We start from the raw sequence: 13,578 nt of genomic DNA on the forward strand, positions 1-13,578 counted from the left end.
ACAAACTTTAAACCCGCAGTTTAAAGTGCACGTAATGCGTCCTGCAACTTATCAGTAACAGACTAGTGAGGGTGGGTGCCCCTGGGAGATGCACCTCCTGAGCCAGGTGCTGAACTGTGAGGGTGGAGACGAATACAATTCCATTGCATCCCTTACAAGTTTTGAAAAAAAGCTTTTCTTTGGCTGATAGTCTTTGACTTTGTAGGCTCTTGCATGTCTGATTTTGTTCTATCTCAAGTGCGTAATTTTCACTTTTTTTTTTTTTTAAAATGCTGTCACGAAACTCTCTTCTATTTTCTCTCACATGCACGAAGACAACTGCATCAGTGTAAAAGTGCTATCTGATACATACTTGTTTCCCCTCAAAGAAGGTCATCTCTTTGGTTGCCTCTTCCTTATCTTGATTGATGGCTATACTTGACCTTTCATTACGAAGTTCTCAGGATAAGGAAAGGACAGCATTTCCTGCTTTTGTCTCTTTTTATCTCCTTTCAAGAACACAAACCGCCTTCATTCTTTTCTTACGATGCCGATGCCACCTTCTTTCTTTTCCTTTGCTTTAGACTGATAGCAGGATCTTCTACAAAAATCCTCCATTATGTTTCCTCACAAAACATTTTCTTCTTGTTTCCTTGTTTCTGGTTGGACCTTGCCTAGGTAAGGATGTGTTAACTGTGGTAGGATAAGAAGCCGGAGGGGAGTTGAGGTTCTGTCATGTGAGCCTTTCCTCTTGTGCTGCTGCTGCTGCCCAGATTTTCCTGTAGTAGAGCAATTGTGAAGTGTCCTAACAAAACTATTTTTGTTTTATTTTTCCTTTTTTATTGTGTAATCTTTCATTGCAGAATATTTTCAGCCCTGTAAGTGTGCCTTCATTGTCAGTGTTTACGAAAGCACCAGAGTTGATCATTACTAAGGCCTGAGCTGTAGAGTCAGTGTCTGTGTGGATTGGAGGGAAATTTCTAGGTCTGAAAGTACTGAACTATCTATTACATCTAGGATTTTGTTTCTTCCTCCAGCTGTTCTAAATAAGAGCTTATTTTTTGAAAAGATCTACCATCAACATTTTTTTCTTGCGAGATTTTTAAGTTACAGAACACATTGCTTGGAAAAGGTACTTTTAAAGAAAAGTACCTGTACTTCTTTTCTCTCTCCTGTTCCCTCAACTTTATACACGATTCTTTATTGTTATAGTACAAATTCTCCTGGAAATCGCTGTAACAGCGTGTGGGTATAAAAGACTGGAAGAATCTAAAAGCTGTTTATAATTTTTACCTGCCACAATTGCCTGCTATTAAATTCTAGCCCCTACAGCAAGGATTAAGTACCTTTCTAAAGGTGACTTACTTATGACTGGCTTGATTGAAATCCGGAAAGTAGTCACATTTATCCTGCTGGCTTGACCTTCACTTAGATTGCTTTCCTTGTGAAAGAATGCTGCACAAGTGATGGCCCTCACTGTAATGCTGATGATATTGGGAATTCTAATCCTGTTCTTTGTTTTTTGTTATCCCAATCAAGTACAATGTAATACAAATGTGAGTTACTGAAATACATGAGACACTTTTACGGAACCGGACTTCTAAATTAAAAAGCCTTTCAGCAACACCTGTTTGGTAACTCACAGGAAAAGTGTGGGTTACCATATCACTAAGCTACCTGATGTTGATACTAACATGATGCTTGTTAGAATTCATGCAACATCAGAGAATAGTCTCAGCAAAGATTAAAAAAAAATAGATTAGTTTAGCTTTTTTGTTTGTTTTTAGATTTAGCCATGATATTACATTGGACTAATCCTCTGCTACCCAAAAGTTACACTGCTGTTTTGATCAAAAGGGGAGAAAAAAGCCAACACTTTAAATGTTTGGTTTTGGAAGGAAAGGCAGTGGGTAATCCAGTATTTTTCAAGGACAACTATAACTGAATGCTCTATGTAACATGCATGCAGAGTTTATCTAAATACTTGAGGCTTTTGTTAATGCTTGGCAATAGTAGAGTAATTGCTTTATATCAGGCTTATTCTTGATTTGGGCAATTTTCTAGGGATAGTAATCTGAAAAGGTGTCTTCTTTAGATTCCTTGTTACCTCTTGACAGGAGAAGACGGACTGCCTAGTAAAACTGTCCTTTCTGCCCAGCTTCCTGTGGCAAAGATGCCTCTGGAGGTTGAACCTACCAGATACCACGCACAAACCCACTTTTGAGTATGTTCCTTCAATAGAACTGCGTTCCTGCGTTGATTTCTGGAGAGAATTTGATAGCTGCACTGGCACAAAACAAATAATGCAACAGAATAACAGCTAGTGGCATTTGGTTGCGTGCATCTGTAATACTGTAATTTGACTTTACCTCGTAAGAAAGCTGCGGTTTGGAGAAAGCTTGGTCTCAGGAATATTTTCTCTTCAGTAAACTACATGAGAGCAGAGTTTGGGGGTTTTGTTACTGGGATTTGTGCTGATGAATTGCTACCACGTAGAAGAATATATTCAGAGTAGCAAACTTCTGCCACACTAGCCAAGAGAGAAATGTGATATGGCTGAGGATGAAACGGTGTCACAACAGGCATTATTGAATTATAGGGAATTGGGGCTTCAGTTACGCTTAGTCCATGCAACATCTAAGAGTTGTATGGTTACATTTTTTCCACATAATGAGGGAATAAAATAGAAAACCCAATCTTTGTAGTGTTGTTGCTGATTGAAAAAAGAAAAGCAGCATCTGATGAGATTTTTTTTATTTTATTGAAGCAGATCAGTGAAGTAGAATTTGGATCAACCACAGGCTGTCTCCTTATTATCCAGTTAGCCAAATGTTCCCAGTAATTCATGCCAGCTGTTGACAATGTAGCAGCTGAGTAAGATGCTGATTCCAAAACTCTGGGGAAGATCTTGGTTCACTTAATTACCACAGTCTACAGAGTGGCCAGTGATGAGTGCATTCTTTAAGGCGCATTTGCGTTTTGAACTCTACCACTGATTGTTTTCTAAAGGATAGGGAGTATTAAAGAGGGAAACTGGGCTAACTGAAGAGACTTGATTTTCTCTCTCTTGTGAAGTTAAATGGAATACATATCAAACTGTGGCTGTCATTCTGTTATGTTTTGAAAATACAATGTTTTGACCATATGCATTTGTTGCATCTTGTGTTTTTTTTCTCCAGGGAAAATGTATGATCTGAAGGTGTCGTTTCCTTTAATTATGATGTAAAGATCACTTACTCCCGCCTTCTCTTTTGGGGTTGTTTTTTTTGGGGGGGGTTGTTTTTTTTTTCGGTAAAACAACTAAATTGACTTGAATGAGGACAGCTCTGGTGTAACCCATTCTGCACCATGACCCTGAACAATTCTTTTTTCTTGCTTTTTTTCATGAGCCTTCAGGATAGTGGATATGATGCACATAAGCAGAGGAATCTACATGTTCTGCAACTGACAAAAATAATATAGCACCAAAAATATTATGATGCATTTTTCTTTAAGTTGGATCACATACATAATGCAAGTCCTGCACATGCTTTATTTTTTGTTTTAAAGATAGCTTTAACTATTTTACAGTTTTAACTGTAATCACTATTTCTGTGGTTTCTTGACATATTCATTGATCCCTGAAGAACAGAAGTGGAAAAGGAACATACCAGCATTTTTACTACAGAAGCTAAAAAAGGAATATATATAACATAGTCATTGATCTTTAGCTCCAAGTCTTTTTTCCACATGTACTATACAGGATAGAAGGAAGTAGGATGAGTAGCAAGTTCAATTAAGCATTTTTTCTGCTTACCCTGTGTTTAACTTTTATGTTTCAGTCTTCCCCTAGTTAATTCCTTCTGCTACCTTGAATTTTCTAAGCCTGAGGGAGAACTTGTTTGCCTGAGGTGTTGTCCTTTTTGTTTTTAATATTCAAAGCTTAATTTCTATTACTTGCTTTTGATTGTTTCTTGCCTTTTTATGTGCAGGAAATAATAGGTGAAGTTTCAGCCTGGACTTAACCATTTTTGCACATGTTTTTGTAGGTCAAACTAGTGATCCTAGTGCTCAATTAACCAGAAATGTTCAAATAACTTCAGTTAGAAAGTGATTCCAGCAAGTACCGATTCTCTTTTATCTTATCTCTATTCAAAGGGAGAGGAACCTGATAGAAAATACACAAGATGTGCTTCTTGAATTGTCCTTCGTAATGAAGAGAAGGATATTGTGAATATACATGGCACCTTTCGTGTTGAATAACTTCATAAATTATGCAGATTTTAAAAAGTCCTGGGCTTTTTTTCCCCAGGAACTTTAGAAGGGAAGTGTTTAATTTTGGGCCTGTAGATGCTGTTTATCTGGAATAGTTGAGAGATATGAAAACGTTATGTAGTGCAGCCCCTCAAATGTTTTCAGCTTTCATTATGTGTTTCAGAAGATGGTTACTAGTTCATTATAGCTTAGAGTTCTGGAAACTGTGTGCTGAGGTGTGTTGATTAGTTACTGGTTACTGTGCTTTTTATAAAAGTCAGTAAGACATCACTGTATAGCAGAGGCGTGTCAGTCTTTCCTGTCACAGTAAATAGAAGGTGTGGCATAAAGTATCCCTTTATTTATCCCGGGTTTTGGTGGGACTCCCTAACTTATAGAGGAAGAGTAAGTTGTTTGAATTATTCATATATCTTTAAAAAGTACTTGCTTGTTTGTTTGTTTTTTATTTAAATTGGATCAAACAATATTGCAATGGCAGAATGAGCTCTCATATGCTATGAAGTGCCAGTATAGCTACCAACACAGCAGATATGTTCGTTATGCTTTTTTTGTGTGAAAATGGTAGTCAGCCTTTCTGAGGCTGCAGAGACCTTATCACATCTAGGTTTACTATTGCTTTCTTTGTCAAGAAAGTGTTTTGTTCCATCAATGATTTGTCTTTCAGATCCCACTCTTCCTGTTTTAAAGCAAATACAAGAAACCTAAAAAGGGTGGTCTGAAAGCTCTGGTCATAGCACTCATTGCCTGCAAGGACCTCTGATGGTTCTCTGCCTGCTGGTAGAGAAAAAAAAAAAAGAGTGGAGACAAGTAAGGAGAGAAAAGCATAATGTTACTTGTACCATGAGAATACTGTATTTGCTTATGAGGAACCTTACCTCAGAATACTGGGGACTGAAAACTGTTTATTTGACAGCATCAGTCTGAGCTCTGGTATTGTCTCAAACTGTCTGATAGCCCACTTTAATCTATGAAATGAGAAATATATATACAGCAGGATAGAGGCATATAAAATCTGTCTTTTAACAGAAATAAGAGTATTTGTACATTTTAGATGCATTTATCCAGATTTAGTGTTTGCATTAATAAAACCAAAGTATTCGGACCGGACAACTCTTAAGTCTTGCTGACAGCCCTTGCCATTTACAAGGGTCACCGGATTTGTATCGTGTACCATATAAAAGTTTTTTAAAGCCTCCCTGCCTTAGAATCCATCAGAAAAGTTGTCCTTAATGTAAAACATGTGCATGTGGTGTTGGAAGTAGATGTAAAAGAATTATACACAGCCTATTCTTTTGCTTAACTATTCCTTTAAAACAGCAAATCAAGAAAAGAATTGGATTTGTATGTCACAGTGTTGTGACTTGTTTGCCCAGAGCATACTCTGAAAGTACACAGTAACAGCAAGCCTGAATTCACCCTGAAAATACCATGCAGTCTTCTGTCTCCATGAGAGATAAGATCTTAGGATCTAAGTGGCAAGGTATATTAACTGCATAAGGCTCCAGCTCAGTAGGGTGCTTAAGCACGCGGCTAACCCTGTAGGTGGGATGAAAATGGGTGTTTTCACAGTGGGGCATATCTTGAATGAGGACTCAACTGGTTAATTTTTCTCCCTCTGTTTCCCTCAAGTAAAAGGTTAAGTGAGACTGCATTTTTAAAAGTTGAAGAGCAATGCTACATGGAATTAAAAAACTCTTTTGGAAGGATAAACCATTTCCTTAGGTAAAACTTGCTACAGGAACTCGAATAGGCATGTCAAACAAAAGGGAGAATCTCCATTTTTGAAGCGTCCTGTGACATCAAATAGTAAACTGTGAAATGGAGTGTATCTGCCTTGGATGAAGAGCTGAATCTAATTTTGTCAGTTTTCAAAGCTATAATTTCAGAGAGTCTGCATAATTCAAACCAGAACCATTCTATCTAGTATGACACAAATTTGTAGTGTACTGTGTTAATGTAAAAAATATCCAAGTACAGTATGATGTATCTCCATGGATTTGTTGTTGGCTTTTTTGTCTTAGCAGGGTGTGCCATTAGTGACCATTTGGTTTTTATTGCAGTACAGAATACAGATGATCTTAAATAAACCAATATGAAAGCATCTGTCAGAAATGCTAAAGATTAATACGTGCAGCAATGACTCCAGTTATTTGCTAGATTGTGACAAGACTACAGCAGTGCATTACCTTTGAGTGTTATTTTCAAGAGCGTTACTGTGTATCTATTGCAAAATACAGCATAGATTTTATAGTGAATGAATGACTGAGCTGTCAGCAAAGTATTTCTTAATTGTGGCAAAGCTCTTGGAAGGAACATGTAGAATAGTGCAAATAAAGAAATATCTTCAGGCTTTTCGGCTAATAACAATTATGAGGTGCCACAATTTAAATGCTGCTCTTTAACTTTTATGTTGGTTTTTTTTTCCCCAGAAAATAATTGCAAAGGCATGTAAATGTCTTATTTCCTTCATAAGCCTTTGAAAATAACCCTCCTGGGTCTCTTGCTTTTTGCTCTCTGCTCTGAATGGCACTCCAGGGACTTGGCATCTCTTATCAGAAATGAGCAGCCAGGCAAGGGGCAGCCAGCATATTGAGAGACCATAATAGTGTGTTGGTCAAGGGCACCAGACAGGTACTGAAAGGTCTCTTGTTGTGTTAAACAAATGCTATTTCCTTCCTGTCTTAAATGGGAGCTATTTTTTTTTTTGTAAACTTCTCTTTTGGCAGGAAAACAATAGGGATAAATAAGGCAACCTTTCCAGTGAGAGATATGCATTAGATTATCATAAATCCACAGATCAAAAGCGCCGTCATCAATGAGAACGGGCGTGAGATTAAGTAAAAGGATTAATTGAAAGTGATGTCCCATGGTAGAGAGAGGATTGACACAACATTATGTAGATATAACCATGGAATAAGTAGAAAGGGGAAGAATACAATGCACAGTACTTTCTTCAAAGGTTGCAATTCTGTTAGTACTGGTGACCGAGCAGCCACTAGTGTGTTGTGAGAGTAAGAGAAGGCTTCATTCTATCTGTTCTTTAAAATACTGAGAATTTCTTGGCTAGACTTAATTATAAACTAGTAAAATTTTAGATTGTCTTAAGAATGCTTTATTACCTCCTTTTAATTAAGAAATCAGAGACTTGAGGTATAGATGTGCTTCTAAAAAGTAAGTAAAATTATTGGCAGATCAACAATTAATCAAATGTGTCCTGAGACTCTTACAATAAAGATTTTCAATCTGCGTTGGTGGATGTTATGTAGTATGTGTTATTAGGGCTTTCTGCTCGCAAGTATGTCAAACTCTGTATTCACTCACCTCTGTATAAACTCTTCTGAACATCTCTATCCAGTTTGTAGTGCTTCAGTAAATGTGGGAATTGATTATACTGAAGTTCCATGCAGTATCTCAGTAGATGAAAATATTCCTGTCTTGACTCTCCCTTGTAAGGCAAAGTACCTCTTTGGTTGCTTGCTCCATTCTGTTTAATGGCTGAGTCTGGACAGCAAGCAGAAGGGTTGCCTCTTGGACTTGTTATGACTGCTGCATTCTGGTCCAGGAGGAACAGGCTGGAGAAAGAGACGAGGTGGTTGTCTTCCCCAAGCAGTTGAGAGAGCTCAAGAACTATCTAGAGTGCTGCGTGGTGCAACCAGGAGGGAGCTTTGCGGCAGGAGCTGAGGCTGTCAGATGCCTATAAATAGTGGGGAACACATATCACAGTGTTGCAAAAGGGACTGGGAAGAGAGACCTGCGTATCTAGAGGGGAATGTTCAGAGCTTGTTGCAGACTAAGTGAGGAGTGGAGATTGATTTTTTTTCAAGCACTTTACTTTTTTCTTTTTTTAAAAAAGAAACTTTAACCTATTTTGCTGTTAACTCTGTTTTATTAGTACTTGGGAATTTAAAAACCCTTTTGTTGCCTTCAGTGTACTCATCTTAAAGGAAAAAAATACAGGTCAGGTTATCTTGGAGCTCTAGCAGTCTTGAGGTCTCATCACTTGGCTATCTGGACTTTGATTTATGTGAAGATTTCTCATTTATTGTAGTACCGTTGAGTTACTTACCTATGTCTGCAGTAGGGAGTAACTGCAATGATATACTATTATTTAATTCCTGAAGTGCTGAGGAGTGATACATTTGTCATGGAAAATACATGATGTGATTGTTGACTGGGTAATTTATAACATTAAACTGTAAGTTTTTCCTGAGCTAAAAATGTATTTGAGTTGCAGCTTGTTTCATTCATTCTGTGTTAGAGTGAATTCAGACTTTAGGCTGATGTTAAGGTAAGAAGAATTTCTAATAGAATTCAAGGTTTAGTGCATTGGAGAGAACTTCCTTTACCAGACCATAATTGAACTGATGGTGGTTGCTCTATTGTAAAGTATTGATGTTTTGGGATAATGTTTTAGCAGTCAGGGAAGTAGAGGCAGTGGGAATCTAGCTCCGTGAGTCACTAGCAGCATTTAATATTCACATCTGCATGTTCTAGGAACAGGGACCATCACTCATGAAATTAGTTGCCCAAATGAAACATTTAATTGATAAGCTGTTAACCTAAGGATGGCTGGAGTTCTTTCGGGCATCAGTGAAAAGCCATTTATTGGGAAGAGCACTATCATCAGGATAATAATTTCAAACCGTCTAGCGAGTAAGATGAAATTAAGCTTCTAGGTTCTGTTAATCTCTTTTAATTTCTACTCTGTTTTAACTTCTTTCTGCTGCTTCTCACATTCGTTCCCCAAATAAGTTTTCAGTCTTGTATTTGCACCAATGTGTCTTGATGTTATAGGCATTTGCTATCAGATGCCATACAGTAAGTAGCAAATGAAAATTTTAAGGGAACAAAACCAGAGTTTACTTGGTCTTATAACAAATTCATCATAGATTTGTAGATGTGCATCTCCTTTGCTGTTACCCATACCTGTGGATCATTGAAATGTCACTCACCATCTCTCATGGGTAACAAAGTTTTGTTAGTACAGTTAACAAAGTTCACCATTATTTTTAAATGAACTTCTGCTGGATCCTTGGGTAAGGCTGTATATAAATAATAAAACAGGATGTTTAGGATAATTGTACTATGTTGAATAAGAAACACTTATAAAGGACTTTAGGGAAGATTATTGAGCTCTCCAGTAGTAGGTAAACGCAGCTGTTCTTTAAACTTATATTAAATTTACTAAGATATTAGTCTGATGAACTTCTCTCTCTCCCGCAGAATTGTATAGCAAGGAAAATGTTAGTAAAATGTTACAGATTCCAAACTGAACTTAGAAAAGCAGAGAAAATTAAATACTCACAAACTTTACTGTACTTGTCTGGTGTCCTGAAAAACGTTCATGTTACATAGATGACACATGCACGTATGAGATATACAGACAATGATCTGGTAGCTTTTTTAATAACAGCCAGTGCACGGCATAGTTACGTTAAAGGAAGCTGGGAAATACTGTAGAACATGCAGCAACTCTTAACTTTTTTATTACTTTGTTTTTATCAATTGTTTTTTATCATAATACAAAATTGGGCCCAGTTATACTGAAAAACTGCGTGTAATACCATTATCTTAGTTTATAGTGGGAGGGTTCTAGTGACCACCTAGTCCGTGTTTTTTGCCCAGATATCAAGGGTGAAGGTTTCCTTTGAGACGCGCCAACCATTTCCTTGCTTTCTGTTCAAGTGAGATATTTCCAATGTCAAAAATCACCTGCAAAGAAACAGGGATTTCTAAGAGTATTATTATGTTCCCCTTTTCAGCTTCTTTTGTCTGTGAGGTTAGGCAAGGTGGTTAGATTGCTGTCCTCTGGAGTCCATCCGTGAGGCCCGGAGCAGAGCCCCTGTGCCCGCGCTGTGGGAAGGGACGGTGTCCTGCCTCCTGCAGCCGCCTCTGCTCCCTGCGCTGCCACAGCCTGGGGCTCGGCCGGGGCGGCCTGTGGCCCTGTCCCTGGTGTCACTGGTGGGTCAGAGACAGGAGCGACAGTACCAATGAAAACAGTATCGATCAGAGTGCTTGGCTCAAATCCAGCCAGACTCACTGCCTCCTTTGTTTTCATGTATTGGTTTGAGGGACATGCACAGATCCTGCTGTCTTTGCGTTTTTTCACAAGTTTGTGTTCACAAATGCATGAAGTCCTCAGCCTGAAATTAATGTACAGCTTGGAGCTTAAGTGAAACTGATAAGGTGCTCCTGAGAAAGAAGCTAACAAAAATAGATGTGATTTTTTTTTCTTTACAAAAATACTGTGCCACATTTTCCTTGAAAGATTTTTTTTTTCCCCCCAGAATAATAGCTTTTGTGCCAGGGCTCACCTTCAGCCACCCCCATTAAAAATTGATCTGAATGTCACCAAATTCAGTTTTATGTGAAGTCCAAGTTCATATCGAGGTGACATTATAAAGCAATTTATGACTGCTCTAATGAAGGTAGACATGGGTACTGGGAACTTTTATGTCCAGTGGTGATAACCTCCCTCACTGCTTTCCTTGTAGTATTGGGAAAGACCTAAACCACAATGTTTATACACAGAAGGGGCAAGAGTCTGCTGCAGGTGTAGTGGATGAAAGTAGAACAGCAGTAGAACAGCCAGAACAGCTTGCCGAGGGAACAAGGAAAATAATACAAAATAGACTGTTTTGAAGGGCTGCAGGTGACATCATGTGTCTGGGACCCTAAGAAAAATGTCTTCTGCCCAAGTCTATACAGGATGTGCCATTTCAGTAGAGTTTTGATGTAGGGGTGCTGAATCGGCTGATGAGAATACTTGCATTTTAAAAAACAGAAGATTGGGCAGAAAATCTTTCCTCTGAAACGCTGAGAAAGTTAAATGCAGAATGTTTATGTTAGAAGGCCAGCAGCAGTGGGTTTTTTCCTTATACTGATTCTTCTGCAGGAAGTCAGAGCAGAAGTGTTTACAGATTATTGTTCTGTATTTTTCACAGTAGTAAGTATGGATTCGTAGGTTTTGGATGATTACGTTCAGGATGTCTCTATATCCACAGCTGAGAAATAAAAGCAACAGATTTGTAACCCAGAATTGTCTGCTTCTGGTGAACAAAGACAGTAGCACAAATGAGTAACACAGGTACTGGAGACGAGTGCTGGCATCAAGACAACTGCCAGTGTTATCTCATTTTTGTGTCTGGCAGTTAGACAAATTATGTTGACTTAATGTCATGTGGGTACATTCCAGGAAGAACTTGAGCGTGATGCATATTGAGATTGAGATTTAAAGTCCTAATGCTTGGGCTCACTGGCCAGTAGCTGCTTCTCATCAGTGAAAAGGCATCTGAAATAAGTGAATGCATACTTCCTGGTTAGTGTTTCTAAATTTTTGTTGCTTCAGGATATTGATTTCTGCTCTTAGTTCTATGATTGTACTTGTTGATCAAGCAGCATCATAGATGAATCTAAGGGTCTGCTCTGGCTGCTGAGAAGACGTCTGTACTGCGGGCACCTTTGCTGGCAATTGCATTGATCCTGCATGTACTGCAGTTAGGCCCTGGAAGTAATCCTTCGTTAAGTGAAGGGCTGATTGGCCCAGCTACTCACTCCTCCTTGCATGTGGCCTCTACCTAATAATTTAACATAAGACTTTGATGCCCCTTAAAGCAGTTCCCAGTCACCTTTTTAAACTTGTACAACTTTTTGACTTAGCTTGTCTGTGTATTTCCTTTTCATAGGTTTTTTGTGTTAATTTTAAACACTACTTTTACAAAGAATAGAAGACATCCAAATGACAAGAAACATTGATTGTCTCAGAGTTACGTGGAGAAGGAAGAGTGGAATAAACTCAGATATGATGCTTAAGATCTTTTCCACTAATATCTGTCACAAACGCTTTACTCCATGATAGGTCTCATTGTTCTCTTTTTATTTCTGTAGGGTGCCATTATGAATATTTTAGGCAAGAGTTTGATTTTGTTGACTTTCATGATTCTAACCTACTTAAAAAAAAACCAGAACAAACATCTCCCCCAAATACAACCCTACAAAACTGCAGATACAGTATTTAGTAAAAGAAGATTCTTTCTGATGTTCCCTAGCTAAGGATACTTGACTTGGCAGTCCTGTAAACAACAATCTAATATAGGAAAAATCTTAGAATCAATCTATATCAGAGGGAAAAAACTCCAAACCTCTATGAAATAAAAGTATGTACAGAAGAAGTTAGTGCAAAATAAGTTACTGTGTTTTCAATTCTCACCCTCACTTTTGTTATGTGAATTTCCCTCTGTAGACAGGTTTAAGGGAAGGATAATTTTTTAAGGATGAAACTCAATTTTCGAGGGGAATAGGATTTAACAGTAGAGCTATCATTACAGTTTGTGAGCTGCATGTAAGATGTTGAGAGTTTTATGGCTTACAGTTTTAATGCAGCTGTGTTTGAAATAAATGTCTCTTTTATATTCTGCTGCAACATCAGTTTTATATTGTGAAACTAAGCTATTTTACGTTCTATTTAGGTATATTCATAGGTATCATTAAAAAGAACATTTTAAGCCAGATCCTGTGACAAAATGTCAGTGAAATGCATTGTTGTTTGTAAGGCTGATTCTTCATGCCACTTTCTGGAAAAGAGACCTATTCCTTGCCATATGAACCTGTGGATACTATTAGTTTGTGCATTGTCTCTGCTTCCTTTTCACCCATCTTTTCATCTGTGTTTTCTCCAACAGAAAGGAGAGCCGAACTGCAGTATTCTTTCTCCAGAAGCCACAGAGCAGCTGACCTTTGAGATTCCGCTGAACGATTCTGGCTCTGCTGGACTTGGTGTGAGCCTAAAAGGCAACAAATCTCGGGAGACTGGAGCTGATCTTGGGATTTTCATCAAATCTGTTATTCATGGAGGTGCTGCTTTTAAGGTATGGAAGAAACACATCAGGCAATGATTGCGTTAGAATTTTGATGTTTCTGTGTTGAGTACTGAATCTCACGTGATGAGCATTCTAGGAAAGAGCGCCTTTATGTCACTCATTCCTTTAGGTGCACTGCAAACCTACTAATGTTTTGTCCCAGGATTCTGGTGTCATGTGTGGTAGGGTTTGCCCCAGGGAAAGTGAATTAGTGGATACCTTGAGGGGGCATTTAGATGCTGCAGGAAATGGGGAAAGGGGGAGAAGGAGAAGGGATGTGGGTGTATCAGGAACGGTTGCCTCCCAGCTTCCCCAGAGAAGTACTTGGGCAAGTTTGTGTGATGCTAGGCTTAGTAATAGAAGTTAGGTATCCACATTTATTTTCTATCTGCACTGCTTTTGGTCCTCCCAAAGCAGTACGGGCAAACCCATAAAAGACAAACCTCTTTACAAAAATTGGAAACTGACAGTGCTGTGAGGTTAAGGA

At 38.3% G+C, this 13,578-nt stretch overlaps 1 protein-coding gene across 1 annotated transcript in view; it reads left to right on the forward strand.

Moving 5' to 3' along the window:
- PARD3B (par-3 family cell polarity regulator beta) overlaps positions 1-13,578 on the forward strand; it is a gene marked incomplete at both ends in the record, with an annotated part of 63,448 nt that overhangs the window by 21,709 nt on the left and 28,161 nt on the right. The window contains one exon of the mRNA XM_009865026.1: positions 12,915-13,100. Coding sequence (XP_009863328.1) covers positions 12,915-13,100 — 186 coding nt within the window. The remainder of the gene's footprint in view (positions 1-12,914; positions 13,101-13,578) is intronic.

Source organism: Apaloderma vittatum, unplaced genomic scaffold (genome assembly GCF_000703405.1).
Source record: "Apaloderma vittatum isolate BGI_N311 unplaced genomic scaffold, ASM70340v1 scaffold17932, whole genome shotgun sequence".
Lineage (NCBI taxonomy): Eukaryota > Metazoa > Chordata > Aves > Trogoniformes > Trogonidae > Apaloderma > Apaloderma vittatum.